General features: G+C 43.6%; 1 protein-coding gene across 1 annotated transcript in view; it reads left to right on the top strand.

Annotated features, from left to right (window-relative positions):
* The window catches only part of LOC104409680 (unconventional myosin-Vb-like), a gene marked incomplete at both ends in the record, with an annotated part of 107,367 nt that overhangs the window by 50,972 nt on the left and 32,277 nt on the right, over nucleotides 1-24,118 (top strand). The window contains 7 exon segments of the mRNA XM_010019617.1: nucleotides 645-728; nucleotides 5,420-5,569; nucleotides 5,701-5,798; nucleotides 10,217-10,303; nucleotides 18,767-18,878; nucleotides 20,218-20,429; nucleotides 23,058-23,214. Coding sequence (XP_010017919.1) covers nucleotides 645-728; nucleotides 5,420-5,569; nucleotides 5,701-5,798; nucleotides 10,217-10,303; nucleotides 18,767-18,878; nucleotides 20,218-20,429; nucleotides 23,058-23,214 — 900 coding nt within the window.

Raw genomic sequence — 24,118 nt, 5'->3', positions numbered from 1 at the left:
ATGCAGGAGTTGTGATGCTGTACTGGGGCTTCTCCAAACTGGGCCTGCTCTGAATGCACGCATCACTTTTCATGGCAAAGGTCGATCCTGACCTTTCCTTAGTAATGTGATTTTGCACATGCATCCTTCATAAGCAATATTTCTTTGCAAGTTTTGCCCTTGTTTTGTGTGTGTGTGAGTGTTGGTTACTTCAGCCAACTTTGAATGTAAAAAATGAAACAAGATTTTCTTCTGTCCTTTCTAAATTCTCCCTTTGCATCCGAACCCTCGGCAATTTCAGAAACAAGACACATAGCCAGGGCATATTATTATGTTTATTGATCAGCTTAGAGGGCATTCAGGAGCGAACAAAAGAGCATGTAGAGTATTGATAATCTTTGCATTTTTACTGCTGGTTTCCATGGAAGTGCAGTTGGGTCCCATACAGAGCAGTCTAATGACTAAGGAACTATCTGTGCAGATTTTGCTTCCATTCAGATTCACTTTCTTTGATGAAAAGTGACCTTTAAATTCCAGTCAGTCCCCACTCTTTCTCCCTTTCAGGTCTTTCAGGTTAGCTCCTGACAGTAGGGGAGCAGTTATAGATACTTGTCCTTGTGTGATTGGACTTTAACCTCTGGACTTCTTCCTTTGTCTCCTGCTAGGTGGAATATCAGAGTGAGGGATTTCTGGAGAAGAACAGGGACACTGTGTATGAGGAACAGATCAACATCCTGAAAGCCAGCAAGGTAAAAGGCGCAAGCTGGGGTAGGGGTCCTGGTTGGAGCTAAATTGGTGCTGCTGCTTTCCAGTGCATAGGCTTCATACATTCATTCCCATACCATGTCACAGCATGCTGTGTATGTGAACACGTAGGTGCCTCCAGCCGCTAACAGCAGCAAAAGAGGCAAAGGAGTGCGGTGTGGAGGAGTGACAGGAAGGAGCTGGGGGCTGTGGTTGTACCCAGGTGTGGATGTGCATGCTCCTCTGCTCTCCTCCACTTTGTTGTAGATGTGTTGGTGTGCCGTCAAGATGCATCACACAAATCTTTTCCAAATCTGCTGATCCTCTTCTTTTTTTGTTCAGGAACAAAACTGGGAACAGCTAGTTATGGGGCATAGTAAGTTCAACATAACTCTTACTCAGAGCTTCCTACCCAGCACCTGGCACTGAACGTGTTCTTGGATTAAAAGCCACTTCAGCAGTGCAGTTTGTATGTTATGGGTAGGGTTGCTGACCCTACCAGCCTTCTCTGTGAGAATGGCTGTTCCCCTTAGCTGTAGTCCATCATACTTGGCTCTGTTGGAAGCAGAAAAGCAGAAGCCGTGAGGCTCTGCAGGCTTTGGCATGGGTTATGCCTGCAGTAAGTGAGCACTTGGCAAGAGGGCTTCAAGTTGGAGACTATATAGTTGCATGTATGAACAGAGCAGATTTTATGCTGGCTTCTACTACTGCACTGTTCTTTGCCGTGCATGCTTGGGTGCTCTGTCTGCACTTGGGTCGGTTGGGTTAAAAGCATCAATTTCTGACATCTAAGGGATTTAAAACCAGACGAGAAGTTCCTTCCTGCCATCCTGAGTCTTTCATTGTCAGTTAATGAGATGAGACTTTAAAACGGCCTTAACCCTTAAGGAGTTAGTATGAAAATCCAGACCTGCAAAATCCAACACACCATCCAGCAGCCATAATCGAGACTGCATGACTCTGGGCACCTTTGTTTCCACTAGACCTTATGTGTGGTGTAGCAAAGGAATACATCTGCTTTTCTCCAAACCGTCTCAAAGCTTCCCCATCAAGGGCCACTTTGCTGTCTTGCATTTACTTTTTTCCATTACAAATTTTGAATCCACTCCGCATTTGCAGCAGATGTGTCATGCACCCAGGTATCTCTTCTTTATGCCACTCTCCCTTGGGTTTAGTGCTGACTGTGACCTTCCAAATGCCACCCTAAATGAGTGTGATGGGGGGAGATGGAGGAGGTATTGTTTTTAGGAGCATTTTAAACAGGAGTTTGTTCTTGTCAAAGGTAAGAGATGAGAATGGGAAATGAGTTGAGCGTCATCAGTGGCTTGCCATGCATCTCAGCAGTGAATTATGGCAAGAGGTGCAGTTTTCTCATCCATGGGGGTAGTTGTGAGTCTAATAATTGTGAAGCTGGGCTTTAATAATGCCCAAATCAAGAGCTCTTTATGCTCAGGAAGCTCACAGTTCCCCCAGGGTAAAAACTGGGCATGATTAGAGATTATTAAAAACACCAGGTAACTTGCAGGAATAATTGATGCTGTATGATGAATTATTTAGCCAGTGCTGAACTTGCTGTTGTTGGAGCTGCAGAATCGGCAGTGACAGGGTTTTCTGTTTGACTTCTCCCCATAGGTGTAGAGATGTAACTCACTGGAGCAGTGGGTTGTAGAGTGGTGGGGATGGTGTCACCTGTAACTTGTTGCTCAAAATAAATAAATATGTAAATAAATAAAAGCTCTTATGTAGGGACCATAACACAGTATCAGAGCAGGCTGGCTTTGGTTTAATAGCAAAAAAAAAAAAAACCCTGCTCCTTGCCACTGGTTTGCTTGACCTAAAAAGCCATTAATGTGTATGCCTCAGGACCAAAGATTTGTATTTACCTGGCCTGAAAACTGAGCTAATGCTCCTTGGGATCAGATCTTAGGACCTTGTGAATGCACAGTGGTGGCTCTGTAGGTGACACTAGCATCTCCACTGTGATCCAGCCTAGAACACTCTCAAATACACTTAGCTCTGAGAACATTTGGGTGATAGTTTGATGAACTATCTGCTTTTGAGGCATTTCTCTAGTGACATGGGAGCAGTGGCTCTTGTCAGCCTGTGCTAATGCTGTGCTGTTGGGGGAGGAAGAGCAATGCTTCTCTTGGTAGGAGCATCCTCACCGTCCTCCTTCAAAGCCTCCAAAACCTGATCCTCTGCTCTTGTTTTCCCTAACCCCACTAGCCGGTAGATTCAATTATCCTGATTGTTTTGCTTCTCACCAGTCATGTGCTCTCCAGCAGTATAAACAGATAGACATGTTTGTTTTCTTTGGCTGTAAAAAGCAACCTGGTTTCTCTGAACCAAAACAAGCAGCGCTGAGTCTGCTGCTCACATGTGCCAGTTGGACTAAAACTTCAGTTTGTGCTGCAAAAGGCTGTGCCATGAGGACCTTGTCCTGTACTCAGGATCAGGCCTGCATACAGTATTCACTGCGTTCTTCTTTATATTCCCACTAAAGTGATACACAGGGCAAGGAGAAGCGCTCTATTTAACACATCAAGGACTTAAACACCTGTCTGTCAGCAAGTGCATCGTTGAAGAAGCACTCTCACCAAGGCAGAATTGCCTTCTGCTAATTAGAATGCAGTTACTGCTGTCAACAAGGTGGTGAAAGGGACTTTATAAAGAAGCCAATTAGTTTTGTTAGTGTTGGTCAGCTAAAACAGTTGAGAGCTGATGTTCTTTGAATTAAGGAAACTGATTTGAATACTGACTGAAAGCGTACAGGCATGCTGTGAAGTTATTCTATCCCAGTTCTTTGTAATTAGAAATAAATGAACCAGAGGTTTTGACTCTGCCAGCTGGGAAAGGGGGATCTGTCGTTGCTCATCCCCCAACATCTGTGGAATAGATGCTGGGCTGCTAAAGACCATCCCAGTTACACCAGTTTTTTTGCATTACACAAGCTGAAAGCTCGCTTCTGAGGTTCTTTTTGAGCATTTATGCAGGAGCAAGCAGTGCTGTTACAAATAGCAGGTGGACGGAGGGGTCGATGACATGCCCAGCTGTGTGTTGAGAAGGTATTTTGAAACCTGAAGTTATAGCTGAGGATTTTACTGCTTTGTCAAGCACAAGACAGTAAAGTGGAGCCTGTGTTGGAGGTCTTTCAGCATCAAGCATTTTGCCACCCAGGCATCCTGTGTTTGAAGGAGTCAAAGCACCCAAGACAGTGACATGTCATTGAAATACAGCTGTCAGGATGGCTTTTTTCGGGGGAGGCTACAGGGTTAGGCAAAGAAGGTGTGAGCCTTAATTCTCATAGGAGATGAGTGAGCTGCAGGGATAAAAATACAAATAATGAGTATAAAGCAGATCTTGAGCAGGTGCCATCCTGGAGCCTGTGAGCAATTAGCTAACTTAATGCAGTTTCCTTTCCACAATGGTATTTAGGCTGCCACACTAGCAAGCTGTGCGAACAGCCTGCAAGACTGGGGCTGGAAATGTTCCTGTCTTAGTCCAGGGATGTGGCAGAGAGCCAGGCACGGGCTGTCTGTTAATGTCTACATAGCGGTAAACCCCTGCTTTCTTCTCAGGATCTTAATGGATATACAACCAAGTTTGGCTTTCAGATGAGCTTGAGATGCACGCAAGAGCACCGTGCAGTGAGCTGTGTGGACAGTGTCAGTGTTTCTGTGTGGACGATGGAACTGTGATGCTGGTGCCTTCTCCCAGGGATGTTCCAGAGTGGGCATTGCTTGTGGTGTCTGTGGTGCTGGGGCAGCATCATGGGTGCTTTGGCAGTGTCACTGGGCTGGAGCCCAGCTCAGCTTTGTGACAAGTGAAATTCCACCTGGTGACAGTGGTTTTCCTTTGAAAAAGCTGTTTTATTTAAGAATTTACAATTTGAATGTAAGTGCAGCTTGGCAGGAGCTTGGCAGGAGTGTGGGTGCATATCTCTACCTGAGATGTGAAGATTTAACATCCTTGCTAAACAGACCAGATTGTGACTTACTTAGTATATAGATTCCCCTCAAACCCCAAACAGCACTGACTGCATTTGCCAGCTCACCTGTTCTCCCATTCATGAAGTGGAAATGTTGCTGCGGGCTTGCCAGAAATCCCAGACTTCAGGGATCTGAGGAGCTGAATGCGGTGCTTCCAGGGCTGCAGAACAGCAGTCCTGCTGTCGCCTGGCTCATTCATGCTGAATGCAGGTGATTAGTGAGGAAATGTTGGCATCTCGTAATTGTCTGGAAAAGCAAGAGTGCTTCTGAGGTGGTGGTGAGAGCAGGCTCCTGCCTGTCTACATGTAGAGACCCCATTCCTGGGGCATGCACTGTGCAGGCAGCATCCCTGTTGTGGTCAGGTCTGTATGACTGCTTTGAAACGAAGCCTGAAAGCAAGCATCACTTCACATTCAGGAGGCTTTGTGCTTTGAACAACACTTCAGCAATCCAGCCTTGCAGCTAGCTGTCCTCTTTTTACTTCCTTTTTTTCTTGTTTGATTTAATGTGCACCTTTCAAGGTTTGATGAACTACAAAACAGAATGGTCAATGTACCTGCTGACATAGTTCATGTAGAAAATGCTTCTTGCTTTCAATGTATTGCCCTTTTTCCTCTTCCTGGAAATGACCAGAGCAATCAGTCTTGGGTGGGTTCATTCAGGAAAGAGCAGGACCAGAGGTGCTCAGGCATTGTCTTTTGTTTTAGTATCAGATGGTAGCAGACTTATTCCAAGATGAGAAGGATGCTGCATCTGCCACTTCCGTGGGAAAGGGAATACCCAAAATCAGCGTCCGTTCTGCCAGACCAGCCATCAAAGCTGCCAATAAGGAGCACAAGAAAACTGTGGGGCACCAGGTAATGTATGATTTGAGAGGGTCAGTTGATAGCAGGGAAATGAGGGAATCCAGATACATTCTTACAGTGAAGATCTTGCTTCTTCAGTTTGAAGCAGGGTTAAATAAAAAGCTGTTGGTTTTGTCTTTCAGTTCCGCAACTCACTGCATTTGCTCATGGAGACCCTGAATGCCACCACCCCACACTACGTGCGCTGCATCAAGCCCAATGATGAGAAGCGCTCCTTCAAGTAAGTGGGCTTCCAGATGAGCAAATGTGTTCAGCATTATAGCAACTGAGTGTGCTTTGGACTTTTCCTCTTGTTAAAGAGATTTCCCCCCTTATAATATTGTTCCTGTAACTGGAAGGCCCCTGTAGATTGTTGGAGTCACTTCTCTTTTGTTTTATTGTGGGTTTTGTGCCCCTGAAATGCAGGTCTTACTAATTTGCAGATATACTTTGCTAATATTGAGCATCCTTGCTTTGCAGTGGTAGAGTCTTTATAAAATTTCAACTAAGAATCACTTCAACTTATATAACTGTGGCTATTTAAACAGTGAAAAGTGGCAGAGAAAGAAATGAAAAAGTAGACTAAGTAGTGTGCTTGCAAAATGGCTTTTAAAATGAATAGAAATGTCTTGGTACTTCCAAAATAAATGTGGAAAAAGTAAAAACCTGGCTTTATCAACTTCAGGCAGGTTTCCAGTTGGGTGAACAGCTGAAGCAAAAAGTCAGTCTTCGTCATTGTAGTTTAGAGATGTAAGACAAGCTGTGGATGTTGTAAGCAAGTGGCTGTTAGCCTTGTTTGATGTCTTGATAATGTACTTGTACCCAATTTTGTTGCCTTTGACTCTAAAATGGCTTGGCTATTAGTGTGCAGAGGCCTCGCAGGTGTTGTTGTGAGTGTCCTTTAAAGGCTTTGGCATAAACTGCAGGTGGTGACATTTAAGAAAGCAGAGTTAAAATTATAACCCATAAGCAGGGAGGCAGTGCTCTCCAGCTTATCCAATGTAGTCTGAGTGCTCCTGGTGAGCATGGAGCTACCTTGGAATGCAGAGATGGCTCTGACAGCATCTTGCAAAAGAAGACAAAGCGTCCGTAAACAGGTTTGCCTTTGGTCATGGTATGCTGGTGGATATGTACGCCCCAGGAAGCTTCCCTTCCTCAGCTTGGCTCTTCTTCCCCTGCGAACAGCAAAGCAAAGAGTATTAATGGTTAGAAAACATTCAGGAACTGGCTTACGTTTAACTGATTCATCAGATGATTAGTTAACAGCTCTGGAGAAGGCTTTGTTGGATGCCTGGGACAGCAGTTTCTGTGGTCTGTTTTATCTATTTCATGTACCATTTTGTAGGTGCTGGATATGCTTAGGACCACAATCTCTTGTCGCTTATAGCAGAAATTTTATGGTTCTATTCTATGATTCTGTGAATTTCAGGATTACACTTTTGTCTGATTGCTTCCTTTAAAGAAAGCACAAAAGTGTTTTCTAACTTTCCTGTAGTGAAGGTGTGGTAGATCCTCTTCATGTTGAAGTGGCTACACCTTCCCAAAGGGTGTTTCCAAGACTCCGTGTCCCTGCTTGGCTCTACTTTCAGCCCATCCATCTTCACTTCTTTGCCTTTAACTTTGCAGTTCAGTTTTTCATGTGTTGCTCAGGATACAGTTAGTATAGCTTTAGGTATGTGCAAGCTCCTGGTTGTCAAGATGCAACAATTAGCTAAATGAAATACTTCTGAGATGTTATGGGTAGCAAACACCATGAGGATAATTCTGCGTGTCCCTGCTTGCAGTCTAACTGATGCCTCAGTCCAATGTGGTGCTCCCAGTCTGGCAAATGTCAGAGTTGTCAATGTTTGGGATTTTTGGGAACAAAGAGCAAACCAAAACAGACACAAGAATGGTTCTGGAGGAGCAGCATGCAGGTGTCTGTGCAGCCAACAGCTTTGCAGGAGTCACCATGGGCTGGAAACAACAGGAGGGTGCTTTGGCAATGACATCTACAAAGTGGAAAGCACTGTTTCAGGTGTCTTGTACTGGGAGTTCTTCTGCAAGAGATCATTTCCCTCCTCACCCAGCATGGATTGGTTGACTGAAATTGTGATCTGGGAATCTTGGTCAGTGTTGATCTTGCTGTCACCAGCTTGAGGAACTTGTATCCTTAACGTGGCTCAAATGACGTCTATTTGCTTGTATGTAAAACTCGGGTCTGGAGAGTACAGGGTTGGCTGTAAAGGAGTCTGCATTTCAGAGGCACTTGTGCTGAAAAATACACAATGTCAGGAGGCATTAGCAAAATGAAACATCAGTGGCACTGCTCTGGGTTAGCAGTGAAGTGGTATCTTGTAGCATGTAGAACACTCAGTGTTATGTTCATTGAAAAAACACAGACCTTTTCCTCTTCCTAAAACAACATTTTTCAGCTCACAAGAACATTACATTTCATTACATTAAAATGAGATGTTTAGACTGGAGAAGATAAGGGACCTAATAGCAGCCTTCTACTATTTACAGGAGCTATCATACAGTGGTGTGTGGTGGGAGGACAGGAGTCAATGGCCACAAATTGACGTGAGAAGTTCAGACTGGAGATGAGGAAACACTTTTTTTCTCCATGGGAATAGTCTCTCACTGGAGCAGGCTGCCCATTGAGGTTGTGCAACCTCTGTCTTTGGAGCTTTCCAGCCCTTGGCTGGATAAAGCCCTGGTCTGTCCCGAGAGCTTCCCCAGCTTTTGGACACAGGAGATTGCACCCTGCATTACTCACTCCTACTCTACATATTGGTGCAAATGTCAGGTTTGTTTCTTAGGGAGATGAGAGGTGTAAGGTGGAGGAAGCGTTGGCACCATGCAGTTATATTTGCTGTGTCTGACTGCAGGCTGCATCTGAGATTGATCCCTCATGGAGAAGACTTCAAAGAGAGATGTGTGAGGGGAATGCCTGACTTCAGCTTGTACCTTTGACAGTTTTCCTTCCAAATTCTGTTTCAGGGAGGGTTTGTGATTTTTCACTTGGGTTTCCAAACCCAAAGCAAACTTCCAGGTGCTTCTACTTCCCATGGCAAGGAAAAGGACTTCATAATAATGTGTATTGTCCCACTTTTGTGCTCCTTATTTCAGCCTAAGCCTGTAGCTGGAGTTGTTGCTAGAAAGAGTCCTGGCTTTCCATGCTGATAAGTGAGTGCAGCCACTCTGGTTCCTGCGTTTCACCTGCACTCAACGAGGCTTGACCACATTGCAGAAAGTTCCCCATGTGTACAGTGTAGGTTTCCCTGGGATCTTCCAGGACTGACGCTTGCCATCCATCTGCCAGTCCTGTTTATTACATATTGTTATGGAAATTGTACCCTTGTGGATTCTTCCTTGAACTGAGTGACAGCCAAGACTGATTTTTCCGTCCTGCATCGTGTTTATGGTGTAGTGAATAACTTGATGCAGACTTGACAGGTCCAGGGAATTTAAAGATGCACGAAGCAGCAGGAGACTATTTCTTATGCTGCTTTTGCACAGCAGGGGCCAGACAGAATTATTTATGCAGTCTGGACCTGCAGGTGTAAAGACTGGGCTTTCAGGAAGGGACAAGCAGGTACCTGAGAAGCTTTTGTTCCTCGCTTTGTTCTGGAGAACACAGCTATGGACATCTGCATCGTATGAGTTCAGGCTTGATTCAACAACCTCTTCTAGGGTCCAGCATCTCAAGCTGAAGAGCTGGGACCTCTTTGAGCATTTGCTGGCAGGGGTGGAAGGAGGGAGAAGTGATGGAAGATGCTGGTACCTGGTCTCATTCTGTGCAGAGATGGACTGATCTGAGGGTGGGTTCATGCCAGGAACCAGAGAGAGCACAGCCCCAAGTATTCAGCTGGGAGTTTGCACAAAGGTTTTCAGCACCAATTGCTGATGGAAATGAGATGCAGTTGTAAGGGGTAGCACCAGCTAAAAAGAGGAGGGCAGACAGCTGAGAGGAGAAATACCTTGAATATCCTATCCACATGATGCCTAACAAAGCCCTTAGTTTGGAACATGAGCACCACTGTTCTTGGTAAACATAAAGGTCTCTACATCCATGGGACCTGGAGTTACTTTATTACTCAGTTTTGTTATGGAATTTAATATATCCCGTTTATTTTGCTGTTGAATTTGATTTGAGTTTTTTTCCCTGGAAATATGTTGTGGCCCTTATAGCTGCAAAAGTAATACTGTCTGGTTCATCAGGCGGCTTGTAGTGGGGTAGTCTTTTCCTCTCTTCACTGTAGTTGTGTTGCTTTACATATCTGGGTAGATTACAGCTGTAGAGACTAATTGCAACAGATTGTTCATCTTGTCCCAGGAGCACCACTTGGCATTGGTAATAGGGCAATAGCAAAGTCTGTTGCACTTGAAAAGCACAGCATCTTGTGGCATGGAGGAGAAATGAATGACATCTGTGCAATCTGTTCCCAAAGCAAGGCATGGGATTTTTGGTTATACTGAGGTTTGCAAGGGAATGGCTATGGACAAAAGCTATCCATGGATCTCTGGGTTTCTTCAGCCCCTATACTAATGATGAGAGCAGAGCTTTTTTCCACAAATTGGAAGCTAATCCCTGTCTCCAAAGGAGTTGCTATCAGGAGAGTTGATGATATGGTTTTCTTCTCGTTGTTTTAATCTCTACCCTAAATATAATTGCAGGTTTGATCCAAAGAGAGTGGTGCAGCAGCTGAGAGCTTGTGGAGTGCTGGAGACCATCCGCATCAGTGCAGCTGGCTTCCCATCCAGGTATTGTGGTGGAATTCAGTGTGGTGGTGTGCTGCTGGTGTGTTTTGCTGAAGAAGTCCCTTATCTGGGGCAAGGGAGGGAGCAGGAAACACCGGTGTTTTCAGGACAAACGGGGTTTATTTAGTTGGTTTATATCCAGGATAGATTCTTGTCTTTTTATATTTTTTTTTTCATTTTGCAAAACCCCCATTAGGTTTGAGGAACGCATTAGGTCGTGGGTTCCTCAAATGTAAGATTTTAATTATCAAGCAACAAGCTGCAAAGTGAGGCTGCTGTAGGATGTGTTCTTATGTCCAGTGTTTCATCTGGTGCCTTCAGTTTGATCCTGAGAAATAATTTGCTGTGGTGTAATCTCCGAAAATGCTGGTTCATGGCAGATACAGGAATATGGCTTTGATCCCATACAGAGGTGGACAGCAAGTAGCAAAACAACAGGTCTATATCCTCTGCACCCATCTTGCCTGGAAGCGAGCATTACCCTAGAGGACTTCTTCCCTGCTTGCCTAAAGCTCCCCCTACAAAAGTTCGTTGTACTGTAAAGTTTACTTCCCTTTTTTTCCCCTGCTGCAATAGTAATTTCAGCAAAAAAATTGATTATACTTACAGAGAAAGAAAATAGGGTTGTGAATTATTGTTGCAGACTTTCACACCGCACATCCGAAGCATACTAGGCTTCAAACTCTTGCATCTAAAAAATGAAAGGTTATGAGTGACATGGCTCTTGCTGATTGTGGTACGAAATTCAGAAGAGGTTTTTGGGGCCTCATAAATCAGAAAACATAAACTATAAATAAGCCCTGAAGATGACAAGGGCAAATAATTCTAAAAATGCATCAATTGCATTCTAGTGCCAAGCAGCTTTGTGTTAATGTCAGCATAGCCATCAGCCTTTTTTTATGGAACAAAGGAGTTATAAATATTCTCAGTAAAGAGTCGGCTAAGCGTGATGCTGAACGCCATGAGAAACTCTGTGTCCCGGATTTTGGGGAGGAGTGTGCTGCCTTATTGGTTACTCGCTCTCCTGCAAGGCTGCAAAGAGTGTCTGACAATTGATGGCAGATCCTGCATGTTGAAATGAGGTGGCTCTGTTGCACTTAACCTCTGTTGGCCAGTGACATCCATGGACAGGCAAAACTGGTGAGTTCAAAACCACCAAAACTGCTGAGCTCAAGAGCTTAGGAAGGAAAAAAGAAAAAGAAGTTGTTTCACAGAACAATTTCTCTCTCTCCTCTGTCAGTATGGGAGGGTGGAAGAGGTATGTAGAGATTTGGGTCCTCCATGGGGGTCTGGTCCTGTTAGGGGACCCAGCAACACCCCATCTCTGAAGTCTTCAAGGCTTTTGTGGAAGTAAGTAATAAAAACTTGCTCTTAAGTGTCAGGATCTCTAAGCCACAGAGAGAAATTAAAAATCAGCCCATGGGTTGTATCTCTTACTATCTTCTTTGTTAAAGTAGCTGCAGGGACAAATCTGTCTGTCCTCTTGCAGTAAAAGCCCTAAAGCAGTGAAACAGCTCTGGTTTCATTTGGAGGAGGCCACAGAAAGGCAGTTTTGTGCTCACTAAGCGAGTAGTCATGCTCCCCAGTGCAGTCTGGGCTCCTGCCTCCAAGTGGATCCCAGTGGAGGACTGGGGAGCTTTGCTTTGAGGGTTGTCCATGGCTTTTGCTGCTGGTCTTAGCATAGCTGCAGGGAGAACCTGTACCTCCCCATTCATAATTTTCCTACAAACTTGCAGCCTTTTTCCACCTCTGCTCACTTAACTCTGCAGGTTAGACCCTACAGCACTGAAATTGATGTATAATTAGTGACTGGGGAAAGAAACAGAGGGGAGAAATCACTGCAGCACTTGCAGACCAGCCACGATCTATTTATGACAAATAATTGACTGGTGTGAAGCACACTCCATCCTGAAAAACTCAAAAGCAATGCTTTCAGCTCTGTTTCTGTGCTTTTGATTATGAGGTCTTTGTCTCAAGACACTAAGAATGCAGAACCCTTCTACCACTGCAACTTGTCAGCTTTTGTCCTTCCTCCAGGGGACAAAAAAAAAAAAAAGGTACAGATAAGCTATTTCAGCTTTTCAGAATAATCTGCACTAGTTCGGTATTTGGAGTGCTTCAAGGACAGAGTTTTGTTTGGGGTTTTTTAATGTTTCTAGAAGATAATTGCATACAGGAAGAGCTCAGTGCTAAGTAAGATACTCACTTTGGGTTCTGGTAGTGTTTCACCCTCCTTGGTCATAAAATTCCAGTCTTGAAAATCCAGGAGTTGGACAACATCACTGAAAGATTCTGAATAATCTGTGTATTTGAATTGGTTTTATAAACCAGCTTGGCAAAAGCTGCTTCCACAGGATCTTATTTTGTGAGAAATGTAATAGATGTTTTAATTCTTTCTGCAGTTTTACATCCTCGCGATCTGTCTTGGTTTTCATCGCAGTAAGCATGGATTATTTCTCTCTGTTTCTTTGTATTTTGAGACAAGTTGGATTATAATGGTTCCTCAAGGATAAAACCAAAAAGGAAGGTCATTTCTTTAAATATTAACCCTGTGAGAAAGCTATACATTTAAACCTTTTAGTAATAATGGAAAACTTGATCTTTGTGGGTTTTCCTTCCCTTGGGTGTAAGCAATTTACCTTTAAAGCAACAGGGATTTTTCAAAATGTTTTATCTCACAAAAAGTTTTATTACAGAAACAGGAAAAAATGTTTATTTTCATCCTGTAGTGTTTACATCTGAGTATTTTCCAGCATACTGTCAGAAGAGTAACTTCTGAGGGTGACGTGGTTCTGGGTCATAAATCTCTGGATAAAGCCACCTTTTGCCCTTATTTCACGGTTCTCCATTGTGGTTGCTTTATGGCTTTAAGAATTGAATGTATTGAGACCTCAATTCTTTTGTACCTGGTTCCTTTAAGAAAAAAAAGAAGTTTTAATGTGATTTGTGATGTTCTTCAACCCTGTAAGTCATGGTACGCTCCCACCGAGGGATGAAGCCTTGTGCTCCCCACGTTGGGTACGCCTGGCTTTATTTTATCATTTCCATGGTACGCTGCGCTGTGCCTCTATCTCAAGTAAATTGGAAATGTATCATTTGCTTTTGAAATGTTACACAGCAGTTAAGAAATGTATTTCTTAGCATGTACCTAAATGGCTGTGATGAATGGACTGTCTCAGATGTGTAGATAGTAAATCTATCATCAACTTTTGTGTGTAAAGCATGGAAGATGTCTCTGTGCTATGAAACCATTCATCATCTTTATAGAAACTGGCTACACTGAGATTAGTCTATAGAGAATTAATTGGTGCAGATCTCCATTAATAACAAATACTCTTCAAAATGAGTTTTCAACTTGCATTTTGTCAAAACTACTTGGTGGTTCTTGTGGTTTCCAGTCAGTGGTACAATGACAGTGGTCTCCCAGCATGCCATCACTCTGCATAACGTTGTCATTGCAGTCTCCCTCAAATACTCGTTATTGTAGTTATGTAGGAAACTTATTGTTTAAGTACTCTTGGCATTTGGCTGCTTCCTCTGGTCTCTGGAGCTGGTTGTCAGACACAGCATCTTTGTATCAATTCCGTATGAAATCACAGCTGCTAAACTCTATAAACATTAAACATTTACAATTGAAATGTATCATGAGCTTCCTTGGGTATAAAATCTTTTCTTTTGTAATGTGCCTTTAGCTGTCATTTCAGGAAAACAAAACTTATAAATGACTTTGGCTACCAGCAGTTGTGTTTGCCTGCTCCCCCCACTCCCAACAAAGGTGTAATATGTAAATAGAGGGTTTTTTTCCCCCTCGTTCTGCTCTTTGAATATATTCCAGATAATTTCAAGCCATGCCAGCCTGCATGTTTTAGAGCTAATTGAAAGGCAAATCTGTTCTGCTGAAGTAAACAAGGCAAGAGAAATTTTCTTCCTGAACCACAGTTTCTAAAATAATTTCATGTCAGATCTTGGCTCAGATATTCAACCTGTTTGCCCCAAAACAGGCTTTAGCTCCTTATTGCTTAAAATATTGATCCCTATGGAGCATGGTCCCACATGGTGCTGGCAGGATTTCTTACATGAAGCTGGGACTTGGGTGAAAGGGAGCAATGAATGTATTTACCCTTAATGGAAATATTTTGTGTTATTTTAGGCCACTGAAAGAAACCATATGATGGTTAAGTCATAAAAGCTTCAAGCTCTTATTATAGTCTGTTGAGCTTTTCAGTGCTGATGAATTAACATTGCTGTAATCACCGTAAAACAATAGGTTGGAGATATCTTGGGCACTTGCTGACTGGCTGGAGAGAGATGCTTTTCAGAGGCTTCCTCTTGGGAGTCAGAACTTCACCCTGGTTTCTTACCTGAGCCCTCCCTTTAAGTGTGAGGTTGTCACCAATCCAGCTGGCTCTGCAGCACGAGGGCTGCTCTCAAGTTCATCACCCCATGATTTCTAACAGGAGCAGCCCCTTTACTTTGCACCCGGTTGTAGTTTTGTGTGAAGCGTCCAAATCTATTTCTTTCAACCACAGATACAAGGGTTAATTTGTGGTGTGTTTTATGGGTTATCCTTTCTATCTAATTCCTGTAGATGAAAAAGGTATTGCTGGGTTGACCAATTCTGCTCCTGGCCGAGCCCTTGAGCATCCTCCTTGCTGCTAAAGCCCAAGGAGGGTTGTGTTTTTCACAGGCATAAGTTATTTGCCTGTGTCCTTATATTCCTTTTATTCCTCTTCCCTTTAGTGACCTGTGCTGACTTCAAAGCCAAATTTTCGTGTTTGAGGTTGGTTGTGCTTGATCTCAGCCCCAAGATTATTATGTTTTTCCCTGGGAGAGTTTGAGTAATATCTATCTACTCCTTCATACCTCCTTCTCAGTTCTGCAGGAACAAAAATCCTCCTGGTTAACAGCTTTTTGCCTGTACCACCTGTCTGAATCTTATCACTTGATAATTGTATTTATTTAGTGGCTGTTCCCAAGGAATTGTATTTATTCACTGGCTGTTGGTTTCCAGCTCCTGGCAATGAGGTGTACAGTGCTGTGCGCTGTGTGGCAGCATCCTGAAAGCCTGAGATCTGCTTTTAATTTAATACCTGTCAACAAGTCAAACTGAGGTATAACCTTCCCATAATCTCTCCTGACCTGCTAAGCTGTGCAGTAACATGGCACATCTTTTATCTCATGCTGGGAACCACTTTGTGGTCTAGCAGGAGGGAAATAAATTTTCTCTTTTTTCCTTTTCTCAGATGTTGAATCTTAAAGAAAAGACATACGTGTGCAGAAGAATTAAAAATAAAAGGTCTGTGTTCACTAAAGCATTGAGCTTCAGTATTTCTGCACCAGAGAGATCTTCTGTGTAGGACTGGGGGATCATGTTTGTTTCTCTCAAAGCACATAGTTGTAAGGGAATTTTACACAGCTTTGAGCCTGAAGTGGTTTAACCAGGCATGTTACATTAAACCTGAGTGCTTCAATTGTTCCATTCTCTGGGGGCAGATCCTGTAACAGCACCTATGAACCCCTGTAGCTTTCTTTTGCTGTGAACTGGGACTGCAGGTATTCCAGTGAAACTCCTGATGGACCAGCTGAGCCCCGGCGGGGCATGACTTTTGTCTTCATATTCTGTGGTCTATAACACAAGCAGTGTGATCTCGGGACTGTCATGTCCTGCTAAATCAGTGAGGCTGGTGAGAGCAGCCTTGCTGCAGCAAGGGTGGAACATACCATAGAGGTGTAACATTTGGCTGTGAACCTCTGGGAGATGTGGATAGAGGACTACAGGTGCCACCAGCCCGGCAAAACACCCTGACAGCCATCAGTGAGCACATTTCCTGCTGCTTCCAATGTCCCATGTGAGACTTACCCCTAACAAGAGTGTTAGTTACACTAGAGATGGAAAATCATTTTTCACCACCTTATGAAATGCGAACAATGGGCTCTGAAGAAAGACCCTATCAGTAAAGTGACTTATGGTCTCTTGTCAAGGCATTTCTGCAGGTGTCTGACTCGTGTTTGAAAGCAGCTGTGGGATCTCCACATCTGTCTTGGTGCAGGAAGGTGATGGATTTTCCTGCTTTCTGCCCAGCGTGGACCCATGCCTTCAGTTATATGTGTTGCCTCTTCTCCACTTGCTTTTTGCTGGAGGAGCCCAGGTGGCACCTGCAGGATCATTTCTGCCTCCAAATAGCAGCATTTAGTAATATCAGCCCCTGAACTGACTCTGGCAGGTTAATGGGAATACTCCCTTCCTCCCTATTCTCCCCTTCCAAGCTCTCCCTGGCTTGAGTAATACCAAAGCTAGGCAGGAGGTCTCCAGCATCGCGTGCTGGGCTGCGTGCCCCAGGCATTGCATGCTCTGCTTCTCCTATCGGGTTTGATTTGGAGCTGTGTAAGCCTCAGATGTGCTGAAAGTGAAAATGGGCTTTATTTGCACAGAACAAAAGGATTAAGGTGTGGGTACAAAATGGGAAATGTAACTATAAGACAAAGGCATATAGAAAGCAAAGAGAGAGCAAGTTTATGCTTAAACCCTACGTGACGTAAGCGTGCAGTCTTGCATAATCTTTGTGTTTGGTCTTGCCGTACCTCACCCCTGAGAGAGCCCCCCATAGCAGGTATCTTTGGGTTTCTTCCAAGTGACAATCCAGTATTTTTGGTTATTTGAGGGTGGGTAGCCTTGGCTGTTCAGCCTCTAGGCTAGTCCATGTAGACAGGGATGGAATCATCACTAAATCTGGGTAATCCAGAGCTAATCTGCCCATGGGCAATCATCTCATCACAATTTCCTTCTTGCTTTTGTCTCTAGGAACCCTCCATCTTACCTTTTGCTTCAGGTGCAATGCTAAGGACTGTCTCTGGTTTTGCCATTCCCATATATTCTTTGCAAATGCTGTCCTGGTTGCAGTGTCTCCATGCAGGAATTGTGTGGCACTTTAGTACCTCCCAATCCTTAGCAGTCCATTTATTTATTTATTTACCTTTCACCCTTCATTGTCTTTGTAAACATTTTATTTCATTCTTTTAATTAGAATATTGCTTTTAATCCTGTTCTTGTGCATTTTTCTGAACTGATGTGAAACTGTGTTGGTTGTGTATTTTGAAGTAAGCGTTACATTTCTGGTATGCCTATCTTACCAAATACTCCAGCTTTCAGGAAGTTTCCTTAGAGATTGTATCAGCAGATGGACTCGATGTTTGTTGTAGGTTACTTCCAACTGAACTATTCTATTCTATGAAGTATTTTATAGAGATGGCAACTTTGAACATGGGAGGTGCTCAGGTGGAGGTCTGATGTCTTGCCCAGCCCCACCACTGCAAAGTGTAAGACCTGTTAGAAGCATCACTCTGGCCCTTTGCAATGTATTTTGCCTTTCTTCATCCCTCTCTGGAGCTGGAAAACCAGGAAGAGTTGGGTGCAAAAATACAAAACTAAAGACATGCATGGGGCTTCTGGGCAGAAGGGGAGATGTTTCTGTGTGGCTGCTCTTCATACTGTGCATGCTCATCTTGGCTGCCAGAACATCCATGTGGGTGAGGGTCAGCTCACAGATGGCTTTGTTGAGAGAGGGCAGAAATCAGAATCATTGTTAATTCTCCCTCATCTTCCTTTTTTATGCATATTTTTTTAAATGGCTATGGCCATGCTTGACATCGCTGGAAATGCCTGGTGTTTTAATTAAACACTCAGGTTTTGAGGGGTCCATAACTCACTGTGTTAATTTGGAGAAGACTGAAACTTGGCAGATGCTGAACCAATTTCAGGATCCAGTTTGCAGGCTCTACATCTAACAGCAGTGGCAGGGGATATATTTCCTAGCAGTAAGACACAGTGCTCTAATTCCTGCTATTAGTGTTGCATGTTTGAAACTTCACTGGTGGTGACAGCGAGGTATCTTCCCAGTGGCTGCTTTATCTTGTCAGAGTCTGAAGATTCTGTGTTTGTTTTAAGGGTCTGGATCACAGACCTCAACATGGAGAGATTAGTGAATTGATTGATTCAAACTAATATTCAACAGAGTTTGGAAAAGCAAAATAAATGAAGAATTTATATTTGATGCAATCTCTAAGATAGCTTTTTAAATTATTTTTATTTTTTGCCAAATCAGGAGATCCATGATCTCTTCAAAATGATCATATCCTTTCCAAAGGGAACAATGTTGTTAGATTTGTGCGGTAAAATGCAGCAGGCTTGCAAAGCACATCAGGAGGAAGGAAAACAAGGAGATTCATGGCCTTTGTTCCAGGCTAGAAGTACACAGATAAGGTCATTCAGTGACAGGGGAGGGCTGAGACTGGGGGTCAGGTTTGAGGTGACCTAACTGATGTGACTTCGATTCATGCTGAGGGTACCAGTGAGTGATCCCTTGGTACATGAGTTTCATATTTTGAGTCATCTATGACTCCAGATGCCTTATTTTAGGGAAATTATACCCAACATGCAGACTAATCCTGTGTGTGCTTTGCTTTCAGATGGTCCTACCACGACTTTTTTAATAGGTATCGTGTTCTTATGAAAAACAGAGACCTCTCTAAGAATGACAAGAAGCAGATATGTCAGACCCTGTTGGAAGACCTCATTAAGGTGAGCTGTGATCAGATCTTTGGCAGTGATTTTTACAGCACAAAAGCTCATAGCACTGGTATGATCTGAATCCTGTTCCTACTTCGCCTGCTGCTTGTGCAGGTGCTTCTTCAGCCTAGTCAGCCTGAGGCTTTCTCCAGAATGAGATAGTCTCGTAAGGAGCTAGCAAGAGCAAGCGTAATACGGGATCTCTTCATTGTGGTCAAGCTGAACATACCATTTCAGTGCTGGTGAAGTCCAGAGTTTTCTGTCACCAGCTGGACGTGAACAACTGGCTGTGTGTAGAAAACTTGTCTCCTCAACTCCTCATTCTGGTTTAGGATAGCCATGGCAGGAGCATATTTTAGAAGTTCAGCTTTGAACAGCACCATGAACCTTATTCAGTCATTAGATACCTCTTTGCACAAATAAGTTAGAGAAAAATGCAATGACTGCCCCGTATTGTGTGGGAGACTTTCAATAGCCACTAATATAGAGAGAAAGCATCCCACAGACTGAGACTCTTTTTCCTTAAGCAAACAAGAAGTTGTTGCCACCTTTCTTCACAAGCCAGGTTGCCCAGAGAAGCTGTGGCTGCCCCATCCCTGGCAGTGTTCAAGGCCAGGTTGGACACAGGGGCTTGGAGCAACCTGCTCTAGTGGAAGGTGTCCCTGCCTGTGGCAGGTGGTTGGGACTGGAGGAGGTCTAAGGTTACTTCCAGCCCAAACCAGTCTGGGATTCTATGATTCTATGAGACTCATGTCTCATAGAATTATTTTTGAATTGCAAATGTGGATGCAGAGTTTTCTTCCTGTGGTCTTGCTGTTGAGCAGCGTGGTGCACAGAGCACCTTAGACAGGTTTTAATGTCTTATCTCTTGTCTTCCTCCTGGGTTTGAGGAATTTACTCTATTGGACTCCTCTCTGCAAAAGCTGTTCTTCTTACGCACCAAGGGTTTCCCTTAGCCACAGAGCCATTTGCAGTGCATACATAGCTTTGCAGGTGTAAGCTGTAATCTTTTCAGAAAGAAATCTTTATTTGAAGTCATCTGGTGTTGAATTGCTCTGTTTGACTTTAAAACAAACAACCAAACACTAAAAACCAAACCCATCAGAATTTGTGTAAATATATGGAACTTAAGATTGAATCCTAGTGCTGCATTCCTCAGGGGGTATATGGAGGCACAAGTAGTTTGGAGTCTAGTATCTTTATCACCCAATTAAGAATAAATGAGAGCTGAGCTGATGGTGATTCAAAGTGTGGGGGGTTGTAATCCGTATCTAATGAGCAATATAGACTTAAAAAAAAATAAAAAATGTTTGCCTTAATTAAATGTAGTTTTCTTTATGCTTTTGAAAAGGATCCAGACAAGTTCCAGTTTGGACGTACCAAGATCTTTTTCCGTGCAGGCCAGGTGGCTTATCTGGAGAAACTGCGAGCAGATAAGTTCAGAGCTGCCACAATCATGATTCAGAAGACAGTGCGGGGCTGGCTGCAGCGGGTCAGGTACCAAAGGCTCAGACAAGCTGCAGTCATCATCCAGCGCTACGCACGTGGCTGCCTGGCACGGAGGTGGGTCCTGGGGAGCCCTCCGAGGAAGGGCTGGCTGGGAGGTGCTTTGGGGCACTTCTATTTTCAGTCTGCTCCATTTTATAGACCTTAAATGTGGGGGTTTCGTATGAGAAACATTGAAAATCCTCTGCATGGGGTGTTGCTTTTCAGCCCTGTGAACACAAGGCCTGTACTGGGCATGTAGGTACCACTACAGTGAAAGCTTCTCTTCTGAAGTCAGGACTCATTCCTGGCCCCTCGCTACAGCTTTATTCAGGGTCAAGAGATCAAAATTCTTTGCCTCAAACTGATTTCATATCTATATAAATTAAATTTCTAGGTACTGAGCCAGGGCTATAGCATAGGCAGCTAGGTTGTAAACAGATGACTAGAGTATTCCGAGAAATGTAGATGAGTGTTCCACAGAATTAATATTTTTCTGAGTATCTCTGATAAAGGGCATTTGGGTCATTCAGTGAGCACTTTGCTGATTGGTATGTGCTTCTCTTCTGCAGGCACCAGGTTGTGCTTCTTGGTATCCAAGGGGAGTTCTCAGAATTGATTTGCTGTATTATTTACAATGAGAAAGATCACTGAAAATCACTGGCAATGGGGCTATTTACAGAATAACAGAACTCAGTGTTTAACTCTCTGCGTGCAGGAACCTCATGTTGATGGCTTGCTGGGATTTCTGTAGATAACAATGTACTGGAGAGTAGGCTGCTGGTAGCAGATGTGGGGTGGTTGTGAGGGAGCAGTAAAACGATGTAAGAGCATCCCAATACCCTGGCCAGCTTGCATCTTGTGCCCCTTATTTATGTCAAATGCTGCCATTGTCCTGTATCTGGCCAAGCTGGCGTCAGGCACTTTGCAGATAGGAATGAGTAGTATCTAATGAGCAATACAGATCCTTTCAGCTTTGTTTCCCTCCTTGTTTTCTGCTTTGAGAAGCTTTGGTGTGTTAGATGTGTTGTTTGGTTTTGGGCAGCAGTGTTCTCTCCCTGGCTCTGAGTTAGCATCTGCCCATCAGAAGTATTGCCAATACACCTAACCTGCAGCCCAATTAACTCTGCTTGCACTTGGGCAACATGAGATGCTGCCTGTATGCCACAAGGTTCCCGCATATCATTTCTTCGCTCCTTATTGCTGGATGAATGTTGATTTCTACCAATTATTGAGGGAACTAAAGGTGAAGACTTTCCATATTCCTTCCAAGGGTTTCCTCTGGTTCATACAATACCTCTCCGATGCATTTTGGAAGAATATCAGAGGTGCTAACTGAATTTATGATGTTGTTTGTGCTTGTAAAAGGGATTTGCATTGTGGAGAATCTGGGGGTAAGAGCATCTCAAATAAGCAAAGCCGGGCAGTTTGATGACTTCTATTTAAAACTGAGCATAGATTCTGCTTGTCCTTAGACATGTACATCTTGTCCTTGTCCATGTACATCTCTAGGCTCCTAGCTGCAGGTCCCTCTTGGCAGTGTCAAGCCCACTTCAAGACAAGGCAGATGAGACTGAAGCAATAAGAGGAAGGTTAAGAGAAAGAGAGTCTGTGATTAACTTCAGCCTCTCCAATGGGCTGTCCATGCACACCTACAGACTTGGACTCTGTATTTGACTTCACACAAGTCAACCATCCCTTTAAGGGGGGAGGAGGAATGCCTGGTGATGTTGAAGTGATGGGGTATGAGCTAAAAGAGAGGCTGGAAGCAGATGTGCCTAAACCACCTGCAGCAGTTCAACATGATTTTTCAGGTCACCTACTCATAGGGATGGATGTCATCTAAATGATTGATTTCTTCTCTTTTGGAAATGGACGATCCCTTTTCCTCTTTAATAAGCTCTGATTCAGTGTGTCCTAATGAGAAGGAGACTGCATAAACCAGTCTGATATGTCTCTGATCTACTCTTCACGAAATAAAGAAGTAGATCAAATATCTATATAATCTTTATTATAATACAAGAAAGATCTATATAATGTTTCATGCTGAGAGTAATAAAAAAGAAATTCAACAAAACAAGCTAATTATAAAATTGAATGGAGGTTTTATGGACATTTATTAGCCTGTATAATAGCAAATTGAATGTGAATTCAGCTGGAGAATGAGAGCAGCATGCCATGGAGTTGACCACATCCCTCATTATTTACTCTCTGTGAATTGCCTGGGGCTCTACTCATGAATGTAGCTAAACCAGTGCACACCAGTTTAAATGACAAATCAATTTGCTGCTGTTTTCTCTGAGTTGGTAGATACTCAGCACAGCACTTGCTTTTTATAGTTAGGGAAGTGATGGGGCCAACCTGGACATTGATTGGCTCAACTACACAAGACGAAGAGTTCAAACCAAGGGAAAAGCTGGAAAATATTTGTTTTAAAAGGTGGCTAAGAAACATGAGGTGTGTTGATTTCTGGTTCCAGTGCTCCTGGGTGCCATGGACACTGTCTGATTGCATACACGTTCCCATTATTATAACAGAGACATTCTATCAGCTGCTCTTCTCTTAGCCCTACTGCTGGGATGGTCTTTCTTGAATACCATGAAGCTACTTCTGGACAAAAGGTTTTTTCTTTCTGTCCAGTTTGAAATTTATTACAAAAGAAAGGGAGTTTAGTTTTCTTATTAACCTTTTTCCTGTGCTTTGTAGACTTGCTGAGCACCTGAGGAGGACAAGAGCTGCCATCATCTTCCAGAAGCAGTACCGAATGCTACGGATCCTCCGAGCTTACCAGAGGGTCCGCAGTGCAACCGTCACCATTCAGGCTTTTGCTCGGGGCATGTTTGTCAGGAGGATTTATCACAAGGTACTGACTCCACAGAGTTCCTTTTTATTAGGAAAGAGTAGGAAGAGCCTTACCTCCACTGGCATAGCATGGTGATGTATTTGTTGTGCCCATTTTGATGTTTCAAGAACCCGACAGCCTCTGGTGTTTCTGGGGAGCACACAGCGACGGCAAGCGTTGCCATTTAAAGCTGTGCAAACAAATAAGATTTTGGCAGCAGCACTTCAGCAGAGCAGCTATATGAAGTTAGTCATTCGGGTGCCAGAAGGCATTGTGGAAATCTGGAAATGTCATTTGATCTAACCCATACTCTGCACAAGCCTCCCTGGCAAGCTGAATTTGTGTCTGAGCTGTGCTGCAGGTGCTGCTTCCAGTATGGAAGGAAGACCAGTAGGGTCAAGTCATTTATTGATATAAATCCCTCTTTAATTAATTATCTCCATTAGCCTTCTGTGTTAAACCAGGAGCTGGAAGCAAGGAGGTAAAAGTTTGATGACCCTAAGTGAGAAGTGGTGAATGCTCCATCCCTGGCAGTGTTCAGGGCCAGGCTGGACAGAGCCTTGCATGACACGGTCTAGTGTGAGGCATCCCTGCCTATGGGAGGGATTTGGAACTGGATGATCTTAAGGTCCTTTCCAACCCAAACCATTCTGTGATTCTATGAAACTGAGAGCAGGTCTTGGAAATCTTCAGTCTGCTCCTCAGGTCCAGCCTTAGTTTGGTAGTCATCTAAATTTATGCCTAATTGTGGGGATATTTGAAGTACTGACACGATAAGGCAGGAAGTGAAAGCCTGCTTATGGAGTTGATGGAGGCCTACCAGAGAGATCAGAGATGTCCCCCAAAACAAAGCAGCTGGATGCTGGTGATCAGGAATTTGTGCTGCCACTGCTTTTTCAGTATCTATCTTTTAAATCAGAAACCT

The sequence above is a fragment of the Nestor notabilis genome, unplaced genomic scaffold, assembly GCF_000696875.1.
Source record: "Nestor notabilis isolate BGI_N333 unplaced genomic scaffold, ASM69687v1 scaffold12028, whole genome shotgun sequence".
Lineage (NCBI taxonomy): Eukaryota > Metazoa > Chordata > Aves > Psittaciformes > Psittacidae > Nestor > Nestor notabilis.
This window is presented reverse-complemented; position numbering and strand designations above follow the sequence as displayed.